At 45.6% G+C, this 23,170-nt stretch overlaps 1 protein-coding gene across 5 annotated transcripts in view; it reads right to left on the bottom strand.

The window, feature by feature from the left end:
- Positions 1-23,170, bottom strand: part of STIM1 (stromal interaction molecule 1) — a 190,090-nt gene that overhangs the window by 80,185 nt on the left and 86,735 nt on the right. For all 5 annotated transcript variants that reach the window (XM_075919691.2, XM_075919690.2, XM_089775820.1 and 2 more), the window contains 2 exons: positions 22,498-22,628; positions 2,415-2,529 (listed from right to left, as the gene is read on the bottom strand). In XM_075919691.2, coding sequence (XP_075775806.2) covers positions 2,415-2,529; positions 22,498-22,628 — 246 coding nt within the window. The remainder of the gene's footprint in view (positions 1-2,414; positions 2,530-22,497; positions 22,629-23,170) is intronic.

Raw genomic sequence — 23,170 nt, 5'->3', positions numbered from 1 at the left:
GAGTCATGAGGAGCCAGAAAAACTGAAGAGATAACTAAGGCTGGTTCAGCAAGGAGAAAAATCAAGTAACAGAAACATTTTAAGGAAATGCTACTTAAAATGTGTTTCAGGAAAAATAAGAAATCAAAACAACCAAGTAATGGAACGTGAGAGCATCCTGAGGTATGCCAGCACTTAAGAGTGTCTGTATTTAAATTGACATTTAGATACACTTATGCAAAGCCATTTGTAAACAATGATGCAATAGAATAAAATATTTCTACCATCAGGCTTTTCTCGAACACACAAAGGACCAACTGCCCTATAGCATCTTTCTGGCATTTTAAGTGCTGTGGACAAAAACTTGTATACATATTGGTCATCATAGTGTACAGAAAAATAAAACAAATGGGACAGAATAAAAGGGAACCAACCCTTTCAAAAATTATGTTTTGTTTTAAATACCCTGCTTCTGTTCTTCTCTCAAGGAGGAGAGGATGGATGGATGGATGGTTAAGGCTGTTCCAGGTGCTATGGGCAAGATGGTAGAAGGGCATGTATGGACTCAGAGGGAAGGACAGGGAGGAGCATATCTGTGCCATAAATTAGGGATGTTAACTATCGGTTATTTTACTAGTTGAGCAGTCAATGGAATTTCCATTGACTACTCTATCTGATAGAGGCAGTAGGGGGGGAGGGGGGAATCGACTAGTTGACTGACTATCCGATAAGCATTTGTTTATCGGACAGTTGACTAGTCCTTAACATCCTGACCATAAATTACAACCTTTGTCAAGGTACATATTCTGCGACAAGCTGGCTGCATGTGGCACGGTGTATGAATTCTGCAATTGGATTTTCTGAGATGGAATGACAAAATAAAAATGGAGGTTTTGAAGTTATTAAATAACATGTGACACAGTCAGTAGAATGACCCTGTATTTAAATATTAAATTCCACTTATTCTACATTGCCCCCACATTTGCACTGTTGAGGTAATGAAGATTTCTGTATGCACTGAAGCAGGCCAGAAACTGGAACTGCCATTCTGTAGAAAATTCCAGACACACTCTCTCTCATGAACTGCCTTTCATGGGGACAAGATCTCAGTCATGCTACCCAAACCACCAGCCTCCCCGACAATATCTGTGGGTCGTAAGCACGAGAGCTGCTCAGAAACGTTTGCATGCAATCTTTTTGTGGTCAGAAAACGCTAATTTGTCAAAACTGAAATGTTCCCCCGGAATGTGTCAGTTTCAACGACACTTTCAAAAGTAGTGAGGCAGGTTTCCATTGGAAACCCGCCTGCTTTCCTGCCCACTTCCATGGCTCTTCAGCCACCTGGCTGGTGGGTTGCTGGGCTTCCCAGACTGCCAGACTCCCTGCCTCGTGAGCTTCTGGGAAGCGTGGGATACCCAGACTCACCAGCTGCCATGAAGCCTGGGCTCCCAGACTCCTTGTTTGATGAGCTGCTAGATCTTAAGGGGGTGGAAATGGAGTTGGAAGTACTTCAAAATTTTGATGTTTCTCCTAGCAAAACTTCAGAATTCCTGTTGTGCAGGACACTTGGCAATTTTTATGTATCATTTGTTCTAGTTCAGAACAATATTTGTGTGTGTTTCTATCTCTCTCTGATTGGGAGTCCAGCAGCAGGAAGCCCAACCATGGGGACTGGTGAGCCCCATCCCCCAGGGAGTCCTGGCCAGGTGGGGCAGCAGCGAGGCAGCCAAGGAGCCCCATCCCTGGGGAATCCCTGCCAGGTGGGGGAGAAGCAGGGCCACAGCAACTGGGGAGCTCCATCCCCGGAGAGCTCCAGCCAGCTGGCGGCAGCATGTCAGACCCACATCCCCGAAGCCGCAGCGGCAGTGGGGCTGGAGTAGAGCCAGCCAGAGAGAGGGGAAGTATCTGGGAGACCGGTGGCAGGGGACCTCCCCTGGTCCAGCAAATTGCTTCATTCAGGACAGGTCAGGTCCGGAGGGTACTGAACCAGGGAGGTCCAACCTGTACAGAAACAGCCTTTTGGAATATACTACCTGCTTGTTTTCCAGAAGGTGAACTGGTTTCCAACTTGCTTCTGTGAACACATGCTCTCAAGGATACAATTCTAGGGTTTGTTCAGTCTAATTTGAAAACATCTCAAACAATGAGGCTAACTCTGGGAAAACAATTTCACAGTCTAATAGTCCTGACATTTAGATATTTCAGTGGGGTTCTTCTCAAAGAGCTACTAATTAAGATGCCGAATGTAACTGCAGTGTTTGTATCCACTCAATTTTCTGCTTCAATTGACCACTCCAGATATTTTATTTGGGCTTTCCTTATCCCTCCAGAACACTAAGTCCATGGAAAAAGTAACAGAAGAGGCTAGGACCAGCCATGATTTTTCTGCTGAAAATGCAAACAAAACGATGTCTGTTACATATGAGAATTTTTACCTTCAGATGTTTTCCATGACTTCCACAGATCTTCCACACTGATGAGTTTATCTTCTCCATGGAAGGTGCTGTGTTTGACTGTTGGGTCATGGTAATTTAAGTCTTCCCGCAGGAACTGGGAAAAGCAATGCAAAGGGATTATTCATCAATTCACAGATTTGTTTAATGACTGTTTTGATCATTTAATCATATATCCTGCACAACACAAGCCACAGAAACTAAGCCAGTAATTTTTGCAGCACACACAACTTCCAAGGAAGACTATGGAATCCACATTATTTAATTTTTTTAAGATCAAGTTGAACAAACATCTGCCAGGGATGGTCGAAGTATAATTGGTCCTGCCTCTGCACAGAGGACTGGACAACTTTTCAAGGTCCCTTCCAGCCCTACATTCTATTTCCAGGATTCTATTATGCTTAGAAAAATAGCCAGTCTTGATTTAAAGACTTCACATCTCTTGTTAAGTTGTTCCTGTGGTTAACTGCCCTTACTGATAACATTTACACCTTATTTCTAGGCAATTTGTCAAACTTCAGCTTCCATGCACTAGATCGCATTCAACCTTTTTTGCTAGGTTGAAGAGACCTTTACGATCAGAAATCTCTTCCCCATGTACTTGTTGTCTTATCAAGTTATCACTTAAGCTTAAGTCTTTCACTGTAAGGCAGGTTTTCCAGATTTCGAATCGTCTTAACTATTTTCTGAATCCTTTCCAATTTTGCCATCCTTTCTGAAGCACAGACACTCGCACCAGACATATATTCCAGTGATGCTCTTATTGATACTGTATATAGAAGTAATCCTATCTCCCTGCTCTTAAATGTATAAGCAAGGCAAGTTCATGGAACAGTTGCATTAACCCGGATATTTGCTTGGCTGTCTTCCATTGTCTCTAAGTTCCATCTCACAGCATCACATCTTTTAAGTATGCCCCTAATTTTTTTATTCCTACGTGTAAGACGAGGGGTCGGCAATTATTTTTGACTGGGGGCCACTTCAGAAATTTTTGAAGTGGCCCCAGGCCACTCCGGAAGGGGCTGGGCAGGCCATTTCCATGCTTCCTCACTCACAGGCCCTGATTGGTCGGGGGGGGAGGGGGAAGAGCACACAAAATCTCCCCCCCCCCCCGCCCCCGAGAGAACCTCCAGCTGTTCAGAACAGCTGGCGGTTCCCTCTAGGTACTCATGCCCCTGGCGGTGGGAGTAGTCTTCTAGTGCTCCCCCCTGCTGCCCCCAGGTCAATCCAGGCCTGAGGAGGGGAGCACTTGAAGTCTCTCGCTCCCTGCCCCGGCCCTTCAAGGGAGTGTTGCGCTTAGAGTCAACCACTAGCTGAGCAGCAGCTGGTGGTTGACTAAGTGCTGAGCACCTTGCATGGCAGAAGGAGACTTCACTGGCTCCCCCCACCCCAGCAATCAGGGCCTGGAGGCAGGAGGAGTGCGTGAAGTCTCCTCCTGCCCTGCCAGGAGCGCAATGGGGCTTAGAAGCACCGCACACTCCTTGCAGGGTGGGGGCAGGGCGGGAGGAGACTTCATGCGCTTCCCCCCGCCCTCAGGCCCTGATTGGCCTGGGGGAGTGGCAGGGCCTCCATGGGCCGGATCAGCTTGCTTGGCGGGCCAGATCTGGCCCACGGAGGCCCTTTTGCCCACCTCTGTGTAAGACATGGTATTTGGCCTCTGATTCAGAGGCAGCAGCGCAGAGGGGTTGGGAGGGAAGGTGGCTCCACAGGAGCTGGTATGTGCTCGGAGCCAACCTAAAAGCCGACTTCCTGACCATACCAGCTCCTGCCTACCTCCCCCACCTGCTGCCTGCTCCCCTCTGCGCCTTTCCCCACGCTGCTGCATCTGATACAAAAGCACCAGCATGTGAGGGGCACAGGGTGGGAGCCAGCATGCATGGGAAGCCTGCTTAAAAGCCAGCTCCCCATATGCAGCGGTTTCCGTGGAGCCGCCTCCCCCTGTATGTAAACAAAATACCAAAATAAATGCATTTTAACATCCCTACACTATACAACTGCTATCACTGACCACACCACTACATTTTGTGACATCTGCCCATCTTCCCAGCAGTGATTTTATATCACGCAAGTAATGAACACAAGAGTCCTTTGCCCCAGTGAGCAGCACTTAAAATCACCTGATCAACTAAAGCAACCCAGGAAGAAGAGGATTTGGTGGACTATTATTCCCTTAATGAGATCAACTTTTCTGGAGCCTCCTGGAAAAACTAACCAGTTGAACTTCATTTTGGGAATGAAGGAAACTGAACTGAACTTGGGAAACTCAGACTCAGTAGCATCAGACTGGTGTGTTTCGAAGGTCCTGATACAGAATTATTACTTATCCCTGTCCCACACAGGTTATGCTGAAGTGGCTAAACATGAACATCTTCTCTAAAGCATTTGGAACGTTCAGTTTTTTGGAAGGCAAACCAGGTTTTCCAATCAATTACTTGCAAAAGGAAAGAAATCTATTGTTAAATTAATATGGAAAACTTGTCAGGCTTTCTGGACTCCAACTTTTTATTTTCTTTGGATTACAGTCTCCTAGGCATTCACTAGTACGTCACAACAAGAGACAAACAACTCCAGTGCAACAGGACAAAAACGTAAACGCCATTATGACTAGGTCTCTGTCAACTGGCACAGAAATCACCTCAGACACTGCAAATACATATCTGGTATATCCGACACTTTACTACCAAGTCCTAGAGTCAAGTTGCCCACAGAGTTCCAGCTTTACTTCACGAAGGCTCTTCCCCTAAGCATCTTTCTTGCTTTGCTTCCAAGCTCACACAAAGCAGTTGAAAACGAAGAGTTAATGTCTTCAAAGACATATGCCTCAGCTACATGCATAAAACTAGCAATTGTGGGTCCAACTGGACATGATTGCAAATGCATAGACATTAATATGGTCAACAGGTACTGCCTGATGGAACACATTATTGTGAATAAACAAAAGCGCAAAAATAAGTGCACAAGATCAGGGACAATTCACCTAGCAAGGGCACAAAATGCCTATCTGACTGTGTTATTAGGTACGTACAATTAGATGTGTGACCCTTTCAAGCAGAAGTGCTAGTATCCATCTAACTTCTGGTGACCCCAGTCTCTGTTTGCCAGAGGCTGGAAATGGATGACAGGGGAGGGATCACTTCATGATTACCTATTCTGTTCACTCCCTCTGGGGCATCTAGAATTGGCCAGAAGACAAGTATCAGAGGGGTAGCCGTGTTAGTCTGAATCCGCATAAACAACGAGAAGTCCTGTGGCACCTTATAGACTACCAGATTTATTGGAGCATAAGCTTTCATGGGCAAAGACCCACTTTGTCAGATGCATGTAGTGGAAATTCCAGAGGCGGGTATAAATATACAGGCACATTGCACTTGCAAATTTGACACTATCAATTTAGGATTAAACAAAGACTGCGAATGGCTAGCCAACTACAAAAGCAGTTTCTCCTCTTGGTGTTCACTCCTCCACATCAGCTGCTAGAAGTGGGCCACATCCTCCCTGACTGAACTGACCTCAATCTCTGGCCTTCCTCTTGATTGGTACTCCTTTCTTTTCATGTGCCTGTATATTTATACCCGCCTCTGGAATTTCCACTTCATGTTTCTTACAAAGTGGGTCTTTGCCCATGAAAGCTTATGCTCCAATACATCTGTCAGTCTATAAGGTGCCAAAGGACTTCTCGTTGTTTATGTTGGAAGACAGGACACAAGGCTAGATGGATATTTGGTCTGACCCAGTATGGCCATTACGTTCTTCAGTCTTTGCAATTTTTGTTCTTGTTTTTCTATAAATCAAAACACTCAAAAAACTTACAAATCCATGTTAGAACATACCCACTTTAAACCATACACACGTCTAGTTTCCAAAAGCTACACCAATGTTGATAGGGACTTAATAAAAAATCCTCAGTCATTGACTCTAAAACCAAAGACATCCAAAGTGGATACTATTTTCAACACTGGAGTCATAGGCAAAAGGGCTGATGCCAGGATAGAGCGCCAGTGGCTTCTCACCAGCAGTCCCAGAAGCAATTAGGTGTTAGATAATGATGAAGGCTGGAGGTTGGTTCTGCAAAGTAAAGCCATAAAAACTTGCAGGTACGATTCTGAATTTTCCCAGGGAGTAATTGTGTTCATCTAGGTGTCTGAGAATAATGTTCTGTGTCAGTGACAATAAGCATACGGGCCTATATTGCTGGGATTACCACAGAAGCATTTTTCAAAAAATGGTTAAACATTAGCTATCCTCCAGTCACATAGCACAGAAGCTGATTTAAGGGATAGGTCATATACCACAACTGATAGTTCTCCAATGTTATATCTGAGGTTCTTCGGAGCTCTTGGGTGAATATCATCTGATTCCAAATTCTGTCTACCCACACCTCAAACTGGAGCAGTTCCTTAATTTAGTCACCTAAAAAGAATGTCTTAGATGTGAGAATCTCCCTCATGTCCTCTGCAGTGAAAATGGATGCAAAGAATACATTCAGCTTTTCTACATCGGCCTTATCTCCTTGAGTGCTCCCTTACCGCCTTGATCAGCCGTCTGGTGGTCTCCTCACTGATTGTTTGGCAGTCTTCCTGCTTCTAGTGTACTTAAACTTCCTGCTGCTAGTTTTTAAGTCTTTTCCCAATTGCTCTTCAAATTCTTTTTGGTCTGCCTAATTATACTTTTACACTTGACTTGCCACAGTTTATGCTCCTTTCTATTTTCCTTCTTGTTGTTTCACTGTGATGGCATTTACTATGTTTTTAATTTGGGATATACATGTAATTAGCGCTGTTATTATGGTGTTTTTAAAACGATTCCATGGCGCTTGCAGCCATTTCACTTTTGTAACTGTACTTTTTAATTTCTAACTAGCATCATAATTTTTGTGTAGTTCCTCTTTCTGAATTTAAGTGCTACTATGGTGGACTTCACCAAAGGATGTTAAATTTAATTATATTAGTGTCGCTATTACCAAGCAGTTTATCTATATCCACCTCTTGGACCAAAGTCTGTGCTCCACTTGGGAATAAATCAACAACTGCCTGTTTCCCTGTGGGTTCCAAGATTAACTGCTCCAACAAATAGTTATTAATGGTACTTAGAAACTTTATTTCTGTACTAGGGATGTAAAATCCCATTTAATTGGTTAACTGGTTAAACATATTGTTTAACTACAGGTTGGACCTCTCTAGTCTGGCAACCTTGGGACCTGACCGGTTCTGAACGAGGGAATTTGCTGGCGGGAGATCCCCTGCTACCAGCTCCCCAGCCTGCCTCCCCTCCCCGCTGCCAGCCCTAGCCGCACCCACTGGTGGGCTGCCATAATGCTGTGGCCCCGGCTCTGCTACCAGGGCTGCCGCAGCTGTGAATCCCCAGCCCTGTGAGGACTATGAGGACTGCTGTGGCTGCCACATCGCTGGGCCTGCTATTATGGCTGCTGAGGCCCCAGCTGAGCTACCGGGGCCACCAGCCTTCTTGCCACTAGGGCTCCCAGCCAGGACAGTCTAGGATCATCCGTGGTGCCGGACGAAGGAGTCCCAGTTTTTGGAGGTCCAACCTGTACCTAAGTGATTAAAGGGGAGGATGGGCAAGGAGATCACTCCAGCCCAGCTGGATCGACTCCCTCCCCCCTGCCGCGGGCTGAAACATTAAGAGTCAGGTTTCCCAGTTAACCATTCACAACCTATTCTATTATCCATCATGAGGTGATAGTTAAAATCATCCATTATTTTGGAGTTTTATATTTGTATAGCCTCTCTAATATACCGGATACATTTCACAATCACAATCACCTGCTTTGTCAGTCAGGTGATCAGCATTCCTAGTGCCATACTCTCATATAAGCACTGAATTTCTATCTAGAGAGATTCTATGGTGCAAAATATCTTTGAGATATTTAAGATTTTTACTATATTTGACTCTGTTTTCTTTCACATATAGCTCCACCCTCCCAACGGCACAACCTACTCTGTCATTCCCATATATTTTGTACCCTGGTGTTTTCCCCCCTGATTATCATAATTCCACCAAGTTCTGTGGGATGCCTATTATATCAATAGTCTCATTTAATACCAGGCACTTGAGTTTACCCATCTTATATTTAGCCTTCTAGTACTGGTCTACAAGCACTTACACAACTTGTCACTTTTTAGCTGTGTGCCCTTATGTGATGTAATTGAAAGGGACTCTTCTTTGGTTCTTCAGGGGGTAGCCTAGTTAGTCTGTTACTCCGGTCATCTGAAGAAGTGGGTTGTGCCCACGAAAGCTCATACCACCATCTACATGTTTTGTTAGTCTATAAAGTGCTACCAGACAATTTGGGGTTTTTTTGGTTGACAGTTTCTCTTCAGTTTCTACCTGTACTTCTACCCTCCTCTCTTTAGTAGGATACAAAGAATCCCATTAATAGCTCCTCCCCAAGGGATGTCTCTGTCCAAACCATATACTCATTTGCATCTCTTGGCTTTGAGAGCCAAAACTGAATAGGCCCCTCCTTTCCCAAAAGGTTCCTTAGCCCCTAATAAACCTAAATCTCTTCTCCCCACACCAACATCTCAGCCACACATTGAGACTGTGTAGTTATGCCGGTCTACCTGCCCCTCTGCATGGAACTGGAAGCATTTCTGAGAATGATGCCATGGAGGTCCGGGTCTTCCATCTCTTCTCCAGAAGCCTAAATTTGGCCTCCAGGACTTCTCTCCTTCCTTATATATGTACTCAAGTTCAACTTGCATCAAGACACAAGATCGGAGTTGAACTTTCTTCCATTACTCTGACTTGCAGCAGAGTGCAGGACTTCCAGGCAATTTCACAAAGGAAGTATTTCACAAATGAAGGCAATTTCACAAAGGATCAAAAACTGATTCTCTTGGGGGTTATTAAGGCTACTATTTCAATCACAAAACTGATTAATCACAAAAGCTTCTAAAAGCTGTACATTTATGAAGGTAAAAGCAAGAGAAGGAGCACTGTTCAGGGTTTAACAGCAAACTGAAACTTCCATTTTGCATTGCCTGAAGTACCCTATTGCATGAAAAATTAAGCAAGCAGAATCGCTTATTTTCAAATGTATTAGGTGTTTACAAGGCACTTATGTAAGTTTATACACACAGTGTATTCTATAACAATAGACTTAAAATTCTTTTTTTTTTCTGCTCTGAAGTGCTCTGCTGAATAGCAGTGAAAAGACCATATTGACATAGCTGAGCATTTTGAAGTTACAAAGGCTGAAAAAAAATAATCTGAATGCCACATCATATGACATCTGCTCCAACCTTCAGTTATTCTCAACAGTACTAGTTTATAATCATAATGGAGCATAAATGCCACCATACACTAAACTATCACTCCTATTTCAGTTGGTAAATAGGTGAGCCAAGTAAGGGAGCAAAGCAAAACATGCAAACTTTTCTATTCCCCACTTCTTTGATTTGTGACCTAGATGGGGTAGGCTGCAATGTCATCTGGAGTTACCACAACCGGCTGCTAAGAGGGGCTGTGAACATCCACAGGGACGCCAGGATCAGCTGTTGCTCTGTATATTTAGCTCAGGCAGCACAGAAAGGAAAAGTGATCTCTCAGCTTTCCTTAAACAGAGCACCATCCAAACAAATTTCCAAGGACTCTCAGAAGAGGACAGTGTTGTATGGGATTTTCAACTTCTCTCATGGAAAAAGAGAGCTGGAATTGATAGTGTTATAAGACTCCCAACTCCTCTGACAAGCCATTAAGGTGACCTACTAAGTGACCTGCACAAAGGATGAGGCACAATACACCCATTCCTACTACATCTTTCAGACAAACTAACGGCTTTCACATATTCCAGGCAGTTAAATTAGGAAAAATGGAAGCACACTTGAGCATTAAAATTAGTTTTCCCTTTCTGTAGCTGTCTGCAGAGAAGGCCAGCAAGTGCCCAGGAATCACAGGGAGCGTTGCCATCACATTGTGGAACATAAAGCAATTTTAGCAGAGGCAAGTTTGATAACTTCACTGAGAAACATGCATTCTCTGTAACTAACATATTTGATTGCTTTCAGTACTGCATACTACAATGCATTACATATTACCAACAGCATCTACTTATTTGCTCTTACGCACCCATTTTTAACCACAAGTATCCACACCCAAGGGCAGGGGAGGGCAATAATTTTGGAGGGGGAAACCACTCCAAGATTTTGGAAAGTGGTTGAGGGACCCACTCTTCCAGGATATTAATGGAAGAGGTACGGGGTCTGGGATGGAGATTTAGTGTGGAAGGGAGCTTGGGGTAAGGGATTTGGGTGCAAGAGGGCCTGTGAGGGAGGTTGGGGGAAGGAGGTAGTTGTGACCTGGGGCACAGGATTGGGGTTCAGGGGTTTGGGTTGTGACCTAGGGCAGGAGGGGGTTTTGACCTGGGACAGAGGACTGGAGTGCAACAGGGGTTTGGGTTGTGATCTAGGGCAGGAAGAGATTGTGACCTGGGGCAGAAAACTGGGGGTACGGGAGGGGCTGCAGGGGTTTGGGTTGTGACCTTGAGCAGGAGGGGATTGTGATCTGCGGCAGTGGACTGGAGTGCAGGGTATGGGAGAGGGTATGGACTCAGGAGGGGACAGAGGATTGGGCTATATGGGTTAGGAGCAGAGGGCTGGGGAAAAGGAGGGACTGGTATAGTAGAGGCAGGCTCTAGCCAGGAGACTTACCAGTGAGACTCCTGGCCAGCAGCCCAGCACATATCACAGGAGCCTGCCCTGCCCCCGCACAGGCTGCAGGGCCATGTGCTCTGTGAATAAGAGCCTGAGGGGAGGGGTATTTTGCTCACTGCCTGTTCCTAAAACAGGCAGCTCTTATTAGCCAGAAACTGGCCAATGGGATTGTGCTGGGGGCAGAAGCAGCTTGTGAAGCACCACTCCTCCCCCGCCCCACTCACAGTTTGTGAAAAACAAACGGCCCGGCAGCCACTTTCCTGAGTGGCACGCGGGGTCGGGGCAAGCAGGAGATTCTGCCTGAGGCACCCCTGCTGTGTCCGTGGGCCAGATCCGGTGGCTTGGTGGGCCAGATTCGGCCCATGGAGGGTGTTTTAGCCAGACCTACCCAAGAGCAATGTACTGCAACAAACAACATGGTCTGTAAATAGTGGCATGGCATGTTTATAATATAGTCAACAATGCCTACAGCGAACTAGCCACACTATTGTGAATATGTAAATAATATAGTGGCTACTGCTATAGCCAACTAGCCACACTCAACTGGCCAAATAGCCACATGTGGCTAGTGGTGAGCATGTTGGACCCCACAGCTCTAAAGCAATCTCAGTGTCAAAGGTGACCCCTAGAATAGGTCATACAATTTGGAATCAGGATTTACAGAAGTAGCATTACAGAAAACAGGAAGCATAAGCGGAAGAGACCACTGCTGGATGTAGCAGTCAACAGCCGTTCTGATTTCTTATAAAGACAGTAGGTGTTCAAACCCAGCTGGAATGAGTATTCTGATACACAGTAAGGAGCTGTCAAATGTCAACACATGCAAGAGAACATCTATACCGGTGAAAAGGAACAGGAGACTAAATCTGGCTAGCACTGTGCAGAAGCAGCATTTACATTAAGGAGTGAACAGGTTTCAGAAGAACAGCCATACTTGGTCAGCCCAATGGTCCCTATAGTCTATCCCAGGGCTACTCAATAGGCGGCCCGTAGGCTGCCTGTGGCCCACGGCCCATTTGTTTGTGGCCCACGGTGCAGTTTGGGTTTACACGGGGCTCAACACACGGCCCGCAGGTGGGATCCTTTAAACACAGGCTCCACTAGGAACACACTCCACAACAGCGAGGCATCTCCCAGGCAGGGTGAGCATTGAAAGACGCAAGTGGACAGGCTGGCTGGAACAGACAGGTACAGGGTGTCGGCATTTCTAGCCCCCAGGGAGGAGGTGCCTAGAGCGTCGGGGCATTGTGTGAAATAAGCTATTTGCATATATTTGCATGTATATGCAACTACACTTAACTTGCAGCCCTCAGCATGTGCTGTGAGTATCATTGTGGCCCCTGGGGCTTCCGAAGTTGAGTAGCCCTGGTCTATCCTGTCTTTAGACAGTGGCCAACGCCAGGTGCTATGGAGAGAATGAACAGAGCAGACAACCAGTGAGTGACCCATCCCTGTCATCCACGCCTACAATCAGAGGCTAGGGACACCCAGAGCATGGGGTTGCAGCCCTGACCATCTTAGCTAATAGCCAAGTAGACAACTTGAGGATTTCAATAAAGTGAGAGAGTTTGGAGGCAAGAAAAAACCCAAGGGTGCTATAGGGGCTCCTAGTTTCTAACATATGGCCACACAGATCATGTAAGATACACCAGTGCAGGCATTCAAGTCACTGGAACTGAAGTTCCTAGTAAATAGCATCAGATAACCACCTCTTCACAAATCTGTGCAGTGTCACCACTAGGGCTCAACCTTAACACCCAGTGCAGCTAAATGGGAGCAAGTCACATATTTATCGGAACTATTGTTTCTTGCTGTCTGTGGACACTGACATCACTGTAATGGCTGCTTTAGGTTCACTGCCAGAGAGTCTTCTTTTTGAGAATTTTTTAAAATGAGAACTTCAGATTCTTGAGAACAATTATGTGGCCAATTAAGAAAAAATGTATAATTATAAATCAATTTGCATCTTTGCAAAATCTCATTAAACATGTTAACCCTCTAGCTGCCAAACATTATAAAAGGCTCAACTTCTCCACAAGGCAGTGGACCATTTTTACGCATCATGCATCGGATACAGATACCCATTTTGTATCTGCACAGAGCTCTACAAACCTTGGCTGCAGATATTCTTTGGTCATTACAGATCTAGAACTTAAATAGGGAAAACTTCCCATAGACTAAAATATGTCCAATTCAATCATAAGACATAGAAGTCCCTAAACAGAACTGGAACTACCTTTGACAGAATATGAAGATCACAAATAGGTTGCTAATTAGAAGGGTTTTCCCATAAGAACCAGGGCACTCTCACTCTCTCTCTTTTTAATTGGGGTCACCGCTATCATCTTTAAACTTGATGAAAATTAATCTCTGCAAAAGGAAAAGCAATGATGCTTTAAAAAGTCAATTTAAGATTGAGAGACACATTCACTGATCTTAAATATAGTTTTAAAATCAGACCTTAATTTAGAAGAAAAAAAACGTCAATCACATCCCCCATGAAAAAGATGGCTTCAGCGTAAATAAAATCCCATTTTCCAAATGAGTAAAGATTAACTCACTCCCAGGCCAGAACAGTGGGTTTCATTTGCACCCACGAGCAGGCAGACATCGCAACTGCCCCATTGCTCTGCTGCTCTGTTCTTGTAGGTTTACAATCCAGCCTGCCCACAAGAACAGAGCAAGCAGAATGGAAGGATAACTCCTGCCAAAAAAGCCAGCAGAAGGACTTTCAGGCCTGCTGGCCATTCAGAGGATCTGCTGAAGATACATTATGAAAGGAGGACAGAAAGGCAACTGACTCAGAAAAAGGAAGTTACTCATTTTGTGCAGTAACGACTGTTCTTTGAGATGTTGTCCCCTTGGGTGCTCCACCTCAGCCTTTCCAGATTAGAGGGATTTCATTACAAATCCAGCAGCTGACTCCCACTTTAGGCACTATGGAACTGGAAAGCAATTCTAGGACTGCTTTTTCGACAAAGTGTCTGGCCCAGCACTAAGACGTCTTCTATCAGGCACAAATAGGCCCATCTTCAACAGATACTGGCAAATATGACAGCAACCCAGATTAGATCTACAAAGCAAAAAAAGCTGCACCAGTGAGTCTAAGGGCACATCTACACAGCAGAGCTAAAGCCGAAATAAGCTACACAACTTTAGCTACATCAATTGCATTGCTTAAGTCGAAACCACTTATTTTGGCTTCTGGCACTATCTATCCAGCAAGAAGTCGAAGGACGAGCACTCTTCCTCCAACTTCCTTTACTCCTCGTAAAATGAGGGTTACAGGAGTCGGAGTAAGAAGACCTCCAGCTCGACATTATTTTGACATTATGTCAAAATAACTGCTTGTAGTGAAGATGCGGATTATGTTATTCTGAAATAACACTGCTGTATAAACGAACCCTTAAAATTCAGGCCAACTCACAGGAATCATGCTGCAAGGCGAAAAATAGCAATGTAGATGTTCCGACTCAGGCTGGAGCCAGGGATCTGAGATCCTCCCACTTTGTGCGGTTCAGAACCGAGTCTGAGCCCAAATATCGACACTACTTGTTATTAATCCTGCAATACAAGCTCTGTGAACCTGAGTTTTGCTGCAGGGTGGAAGGGGAGGAGGCTTATTTGCTCTGTAGACACAACCCTAGAGAACTTTCCTTGGCCTACATTATTCTATTTACTTTAGCACATAAGAAACAAATCTCTCCCTTTCCCTCTGATGTCACTGGCTACCATTAAGCTAGAGGGCTGGATTGTCCACATTTATTTCCTGTTGTGTGAGCTACTGATAGTTTTTTTCCAATTGCCTTTCTTTCCATGCCAACTTAGGGGGGGGGGATCTCAGGCCATGTCTTTGTTCCTGGTGTCAATTGTGGACAGGTACAATGATGGCATTGTCTGAATTAACTATTTCCTCAGTTGTTTTCTACACAAATGTACTGAAATGCCTTGGCAGTCTATTGTTATTCTTAGGATAATCTTGTGTCCTAGAACAATTGCTCTGTTTAATCTGAAGATTAAATATAAACCACAATCATATAGTTTCACATTTGTGAGCATTTTATTCATTCAAATAATTTTGTCCAGGAGTTGGCCTCCAGCCACTAATGAAGAAAAGTTTTAAAGTCATGGCAAAATAAGGAGGCTCTTATAGCCTAGAAAGACAGAGAACAAGGACTCAGCAGACAAGTCTTGGTTCACATGGAGATGTGTCCAGGCAGGCTAGCACAGATTGCACAATTTGCAAATTCTTTACACAGAAACCAGCTCCCGACGCTGACTTCCCATGTATGCTTCTCCAATGGCAATGAATTCCATCTACTACCGAAGTGTTACAGTGTATTGTGAAGCCACAAAGCACAGCACCTTGCCATACTTAACTCTGCCAATCAGCAATGAGACATGACAAAACCTTTCCTGCAGTTGCAAAAGATCAATACGTATCTACACAGAAACATTTAAACAGAAATATTTGCATAGAACAGTATTTGCACATAAAAGGCAAACTAGTTTAAAAGTGAAGTCAGCAGATGCAAATTCAAAAACCTTGATAACAGTATACATTCCACGGAAAAGGAAAAATTATTAATACAGGTTGAACCTCTCTAGTCCAGCATTCTGCAATCTGGCATGAGTTTAGTGAGCCGAATATTCACTTATCACGGGTGTGGCCAAGTTTCCCACAGGCCCATAAAGTTTGTTTACAGCCACCAGTCCTGACTCTCAGTGTTCTGTGCTGTTATTTAGCTCTAATTAACCCCTAAATGTCTGCTAAGAGCTCAGTAAGCAGTGGAAGTGCTAGACAATATTGACCTCCTGTGGCACATTAAATTCTCTAGTATGGCATCGGTCTGGTCCCAAGGGTACTGAACTAGAGAGATTTAGCTTTGCTGCCTTTTCAAATTTGAATCTAAAGATGTGTAATCTTAACACATCAGTCCTGGAAAGAACTACGTCAACCAAAAGGAAGTCAGAGAAAAGCAACCAAAATTGTGAAGGGACCAACTTGAAAGGTTAAAAGGAGTAAAATAATCATAGTGGATTGTTTTTATTGGAAAACTTCAAAACTCACTGTGGGACTTGACCACATCATCTTCTGCCACAGGAGTACCTATGCTATGATTCTCATGCTTGCGCTGAGTGGGACCTGGGTATGAGAGATGCTGTTCTCACTCTGTGCTTTACCTCGCCAGATGAGATCTTAGAATCATAGAACACAAGAACTGGAAGGGACCTCGAGAGGTCATCAAGTCCAGTCCCTGCCCTCATGGCAGGACCCAGTGCCATCCAGACCATCCCTGATAGATGTCTATCTAACAAGCTCTTAAATATCTCCAGAGATAGCTGGGATACCTGAGGTGAGACTTGCAAATCTAGGGTAGGTCGTTCCCAGTGAAGGGGGCCTGACTGTGAATACCCCATCCTAACAAAGCCTGTGTGTATACCCCATCAAGGCATTCTGAAAAGCTCATTTACCTACCTAGGCTTTGTCTGAGGAGAGAGAAAGAGCTAGAGTTTCTACTACAACTAACTCCACCACCAGCACCCTCCTCCAAGTCCAGATTCATTTACAGGAAGGACACAGCTACATCCCTGCGGAAAACCTGCCTTCATGTGTTACAGCCAACTGCCAGAGAGTCTGCTCTATAACCCACCATGTCAGAGCCACCTGTGTCCAGCAAAGGAAAGCATGGGGGTAAAACCCTTTTCCGTTTCAGTGCAGCGCAGTGGGCCTTTTAAAAACTACAGTGATAAAACTACAGTGACATGGCTCTGCATTACAAAGGCTGCCTTTCCTCTTACAGCTGTTGAGCAGTCATCTTTTTGACATATGAAAGGCCAATGGCCGGCCAAGTCTGTTGCCCAGGCAATAGGCAGGGAGAGGGAACCGAAGGAGACAACCAAACTAATCCTGCATCATTAGCAGCCCTTGGCACAAACGAGTATGAGGGGAGAATTTAGGCTTATTTCCAACAGTTGTCACAGCAAGCAGGAATGTGCAATTGGGCCTCAAATTGAGAACTAACTCAACGTCTCTGCCAGCTTCTGGTGTTCTCCTCTTTCATCAAACCATAGAAAACATGATGACAAAGAAATTCTTTACCGCAGAGCTGCTGAGGCTGCAACTGCCCTGCAGTTGAGAAGAACAGATGGAGGAAGACAGTCTATTGTACTAGAGTATTTGGGATGTTAATAAATAGTCTTATGTCGGAGGCCTCAAGCCAGGCTACATGGGCTTTTATTTCAGACCCTCATCTTATTCCAGTCGATTACTTGACTACTTGTTCCCCTCCCCTCCCTGCCTCTGTATCAGAGGCAGCAAGGTGTGGGGAGGAACAGGAGCTGGTGCTGGGGGGAACTGGCTTAAAAGCCAGTTCCCCCCAGCACCATCTCCACAGGCAGCAGCGGAGAGAGGGGTAGAAGAGGCTGCTCCAGCAGCCCATTTGTGGTGGCTCAGGCTGGCTGTGGGAAGAGCAGCAGTCCCTGCTTGCAGCTAGCCTGGGCTGTCACAAACAAGGACTGCTGGACCCAGCACAAGCTAGGACCATGCAGTCCTGGCTCGCATCAGTCCAGACTCCAGGACCACTGAGACTATGCATTTTAAATGTAGTAAGAGCTGCCCAGTTCTTACTATATTTAAAATGCAGAGCCACGGCGATCCAGCACGGGCGCAAGCCAGGACTGCTCAAGGTAAATATGTTTCTTATGTGCTAAAGTAAATATAATAATGTAGGCCAAGATAAAATGCAAAGCAGCGGTCCCAGCTTTGTCTTGACTCACACCAATCCAGGACCTACCCCCGCTGTGACCCTGAAGTTTAAACGTAGTAGGAGCCGGGCTGCCTACATACTGAGCTCTTACTACATTTAAGATGCAGAACTGCAGCAAGGGTAGCTCCTGGACTGAGGCGAGCCGGGACAGGGCACCTTCCTTTATTTGTATCGACTACACAATCAGTCAATTACCCAGCTCTTAACAGCTCTATAAAGGATGCAGCAATTTATCATCTTTCAACTGAGACTTAATTCCCAGTCAAATTGTAGAAGGCCAGTCCAATGAAAATTAGCCATTTCAACTGGCTGAAACACAAAGCTTTTATCATTTCCAAGTGAAAAATCAATGTTTATCCACCTCCAAGAATAAGCATAATAATAAGGAAATATTCTCCTCTGGACGGGCAATGAAGAGTCATTTTTCCTATATAATATTTATTTTCTAAATACCCACAATGGCCTGTTTCCAGGAGGCTGTGACAACACTACAAGATTCTCAAGGAAAGGCAGCCCATGGAAGGCATGAATCCTGCCCCCAAGAAGCTTACAAACTAATATGAGAATGGGGGTAAGATAACTAAACAGTTTTCAGGGCACTGGCATGGGGAGAAGATGGCAGGGAACTTCAAAAAGAGTGTACAGCTACTAATCGGGGTAGTCTGTGGTTCAACAGAATAAGGAAGACTTATCTGCCCAAAGCTGTTTGCGCACGAGTGTGTGTTTTGTTTCATATCTACTTTAAGTAACTATATTAATTAACTAATTTTGCCTTGCAGATTAGCTCTGGGATGGCATTCACAGTGTTAAGTGTAATATGGGAAAAAAACACAAAGACAGCTGTGCAAGAAACAGACAAAAGAGGCACCAAGGCGGGTATCACTGAAGGAGTGGATAGGGTGGCAACATGGCACCAGGATCCCAGAGGCAAGCAGGCCAGATTTAGGGAAAGCCCTGAAGGTGAGGACAAGAAGTATCTGGCATAGTGGAGAATTCACAGAGAGGGGGTGATGTAGTCAGCTCAGTGGGTAAAAACTATGATCTTAGCAGCTGTATTTTGTACTAACTGGACGTGGTGATACATAATCAATACAAGAGATGAAGTAGGCCTGGAGGACATATTTAGTTGTCTGAAAGAAAGAAAAGGTTGGATATTTAAAGTGGTTTAAACTAGATGGTAATAATGGTGACAACTTCAATCTATGGCCAAGCCAGGAGTTGGGAAGGCTCAGAAAACCATCCAGAACTGAGTCCATAGGAAGCGCAATAATATTATTATTTGTATTACAATAGCAAGTAGAAAAAACTTAAACAACCAATGGTCCGTCAGCACCTTAGGGTATGTCTACACTAGAAAGTTAGTTCGAACTAACGGACGTTAGTTCGAACTAACTTTCCTATGCGCTACACTAGCGCTCCGCTAGTTCGAATTTGAATCGAACTAGCGGAGCGCTTAGTTCGAACTAGGTAAACCTCATTTTACGAGGACTAACGCCTAGTTCGAACTAGCTAGTTCGAACTAAGGGCTGTGTAGCCCTTTAGTTCGAACTAGTGGGAGGCTAGCCCTTCCCAGGTTTCCCTGGTGGCCACTCTGGCCAACACCAGGGAAACTCTATGCCCCCCTCCCGGCCCCGGACCCCTTAAAGGGGCACGGGCTGGCTACGGTGCCCGTGCCAGGTGCAAGCCTGCCAGCACCCAGCTAGCAGACCCTGCACCTGGCACGGCACAGAGCCACCCACCCGATGCCCCCCAGCCCACCCCCTCTTGCCGGGACCAGGCTGGCGGCTCCCGGGAGCTTGCCCTGGACCGCAAGAGGCGGGCACCTTCCTGGGCTAGTGCGGACATCGTGGACCTCGTCCACGATCTCCGCACTAGGCACAGGAAAGTGGCCGTCTAGGGCAGGAGAGCTGCCAGCCTGGCCACCCAGGACCAGGTGTGCATGAAAATCAAGGGGGTCCACTGAGACCCCCGACCCTGAGCCCTGAGCTTACAATGGCCGTACTGGGTCAGACCAAAGGTCCATCTAGCCCAGTAGCCTGTCTGCCAACAGCGGCCAACCCTAGGGACCCTGGAGGGGATGGACCAAAGACAATGACCAAGCCATTTGTCTCGTGCCATCCCTCTCCAGCCTTCCACAAACTTTGGGCAGGGACACCACTCCTACCCTCTGGCTAATAGGACTCCATGGACCCAACCTCCATCACTTTATCTCACTTCCCTTTAAACTCTGTTCTAGTTCTAGCCTTCACAGCCTCCTGCAGCAAGGAGTTCCACAGGTTAACTATTTGCTTTGTCAACAACAACTTTCTCTTACTAGTTTCAAGCCTGCTACCCATTCCTTTCCTTTGGTGTCCTCTAGTCCTTCTTTATGGGAACTCAGGAAGAACTTTTCTGAATGCACCCTCTCCACCCAACCCCTGCTTTTAGAGACCTCTATCCTGTCCCCCCTCCGTCTCCTCTTTTCTAAGCTGAACAGTCCCAGTCTCTGTAGCCTCTCTTCATCTGGGACCTGTTCCCAACCCCTGATCATGTTAGTTGCCCTCCCCTCTCCCAGCCTTTCTCTTCCCCTCTCCCACCTCCTTTTCCCAGTCTCCCCCAGTTTTTTTCAATAAAGACAGAGTCAATGTTGGAAGAAACGTTATCTTTATTTTGTACATCAAGAAGAAGGGGGGCTAGGGAAGGGCAAGTGGAAGGAGGTGAGGGAGGAATGGGGTACGAGCCCCCGATGGGGAGGACTGGGCTGGCTCTGCGGGCTTCTGGGGGTGGAAGCTCTCCTGCAGCCCCCCAATTACTCCCTCTCCCCAGATGGCAGCCTGCGGCAAGTGCAGCCGGGCTGATGGCCGAGTGGTGTGATGTGCCCAGTGTGGGCACTCAGGGCACTCCAAGCCAGAACTTCTTTGCAAGCGGGGCACCCCTTAGAACTGTGTGTCCGGGGTGGGGGTCGGGACCCTTTAAGCGCAGCCCTCGGCTAGCCTGAGACAGTATCTCCATGCTCTAAGTCCTCCTTTTATGCCCTGCCGGCACTGCTTCCGGCCATCATTAAGCCCTGTTCAGAGTCCACTCAATGTGGACTTACTAGTTCGAACTAGCAAAACGCTAGTTCGAACTAGTTTTTAGTTCTAGATGCGTTAGTTCGAACTAGCTTAGTTCGAATTAACTAATTCGAACTAAGTTAGTTCGAACTAGCGCTGTAGTGTAGACGTACCCTTAGAGACTAACAAAAACCATAGATGGTATCATGAGCTTTTGTTGGCACAACCCACTTCTTTACATGTGCCCACGAAAGCTCATGATACCATCTACATGTTTTGTTAGTATCTAAGGTGCTGCAGAAGTGTTCGTTGTTTTTTTAAGTTTTTCCACTTACAGACTAACATGGCTGCCCCTCTGAGTAGCAAGTAGGGGCTAGCGTAAAGTGACAATACAAAAAACACACAAGACAGATTCTTCCAACAGACCTTGCCCTCCAGTTATGCAAACTAATTTGTAGATTAGCAATACTTTATAGAGTGTTTATATAACGTTATCTAGTGCATTCAAAACACGCTCATTAATCCTGAACTCTTTCAACATGGCTGTGGTCACCATTTTACACCTGGGGAAACTGAGTAGGCAAGCAAATTGACTGGCCCAAGCCCAAACCACAAGTCAGTGACAGAATGAGGATTAGAACTCCAGAGTTTATAAAAAGTCATCTATGACAAAGGAAAGGAACTGTGCAAAAAGTGACAAGGGAATTGTAATAAGCGAACAAACTTGTCCCAGCATGCTAGGAAGGCAGACACTGTCTTTGAATTAAGACCGTTTCACACTTTGGACTGACAAGTCTTTTCTTTGTGGCAAATATTTTTAGAAGAAAAAGATGCTTCATTATTACAGGCTTTGGGAGACTCACTGATTTACTGTGTAGGCTCAGGCAAGTATTTCAATTCCCTGAGCCTCCACTTTCTTATCTGCAAAACAGGGCACATACTCCCCCACCGGACTGGACCAGATCAGACAGGGGAGGGGGTGGTATGGAGGACTAGTCAGTTATATGTTAGTAGGGAGCTTTCAGCAAGCAGGGTACTATAACATTACAGTAAACAGACCAAACAAGTCGCAGTGGAAAAAAATAAAGGCTTCAGCTTCACAACTCAGAAATTGGAGATTACACTTCAGTAATTTATTTTCCAAGGTTCCAGCTGCTCCACTTCTGACACCAACTCCATTCTAAAGCACTTCCAGTGTAATAGCATGTGCACAGAGCTCAACTCTGCCATACTGCCCAGAGAAAGAAGCAGGATCTAGTGGACAGCACTTGCATCAGGCTAAGGGGGTAGTATTTGCCTAATGGATAAAGTTCTGGATTGCAGTCATGAGACCTTGGTTCTCTTGACCTTCAGCATGTCACAGCTGCGTCTTTGCCTGCCTCTTCTATTCGGGGCAAGGGCCAATCTCTTCTTATGGAAGCTGCAGTCTCTGCAGGCTGAAGATGAAGGCAGCCAACAACTACTCTGGAAATGTTCATCAGCTGATCTTTGGCCACACCAGACATGTAGTACTATCCGACCTACAGCTGCCCTCTGACAGAGGAAGGGCAGGAAGGACATCAGCAAGAACAAAAAGTAGCTGTGTACTAACCTCGTCACTCTCCTCTACATCCACATTGCCATTGGCGTCATCGTCCATCTGCTTGTGGATATTACAGACCGCTTCGAAGCTGAGCAGCTCATCTTCATTGTGACACAAGGGCTCATCAATTCGACAGAACTCTGTTCAGGGAGAAAACACTGGCATTAGGTAGCCCCCACCATCTCGCTGTCTCACGCTGCATCCTGCATTTGGAAAAGCAAGAACAATTTTGGGAGCAGGAATACACTTGAGAAAACACTCCGATATTTTAGTGTTCCAGATCCAAAAACAAAGTAAGGTTGGCTGGTCTCTATGATAGCAGCCAATCTTGACAAGAATGGCTGGATCAGGGCCTAACCTGGGCCAATCTACCTTGGGCCAATCTACCTTAGGGGCCAGCCCCTGAAATCCTTTCCATCACAGCAGTCTCCATCACAGTAAGGTAGCAAATGCAGATCAGCTGGAGTGTGTGAGTGGCAGCGCCTTCTCCACAAGAGGCCAGCTACTTTTCCCCCTGTATCATACCTCTCCATTTTAACCCCATGATGCTGGTGTCCCAAATCCTCTGACTGCCAGAAGCTGAGACTGGATGACAAGGGTATATCACTAGATAATTGCCCTGTTCTATTCATTTCCTCGGACGGGTCTGGTACCAGCCACTGTCAGAAGGCAGGATACCAAA

This window comes from Pelodiscus sinensis, chromosome 1 (assembly GCF_052426305.1).
Source record: "Pelodiscus sinensis isolate ZL-2025 chromosome 1, ASM5242630v1, whole genome shotgun sequence".
Lineage (NCBI taxonomy): Eukaryota > Metazoa > Chordata > Testudines > Trionychidae > Pelodiscus > Pelodiscus sinensis.
Note: the sequence above shows the minus strand (reverse complement) of the source record. Positions and strands in the feature narration are given on the sequence as shown.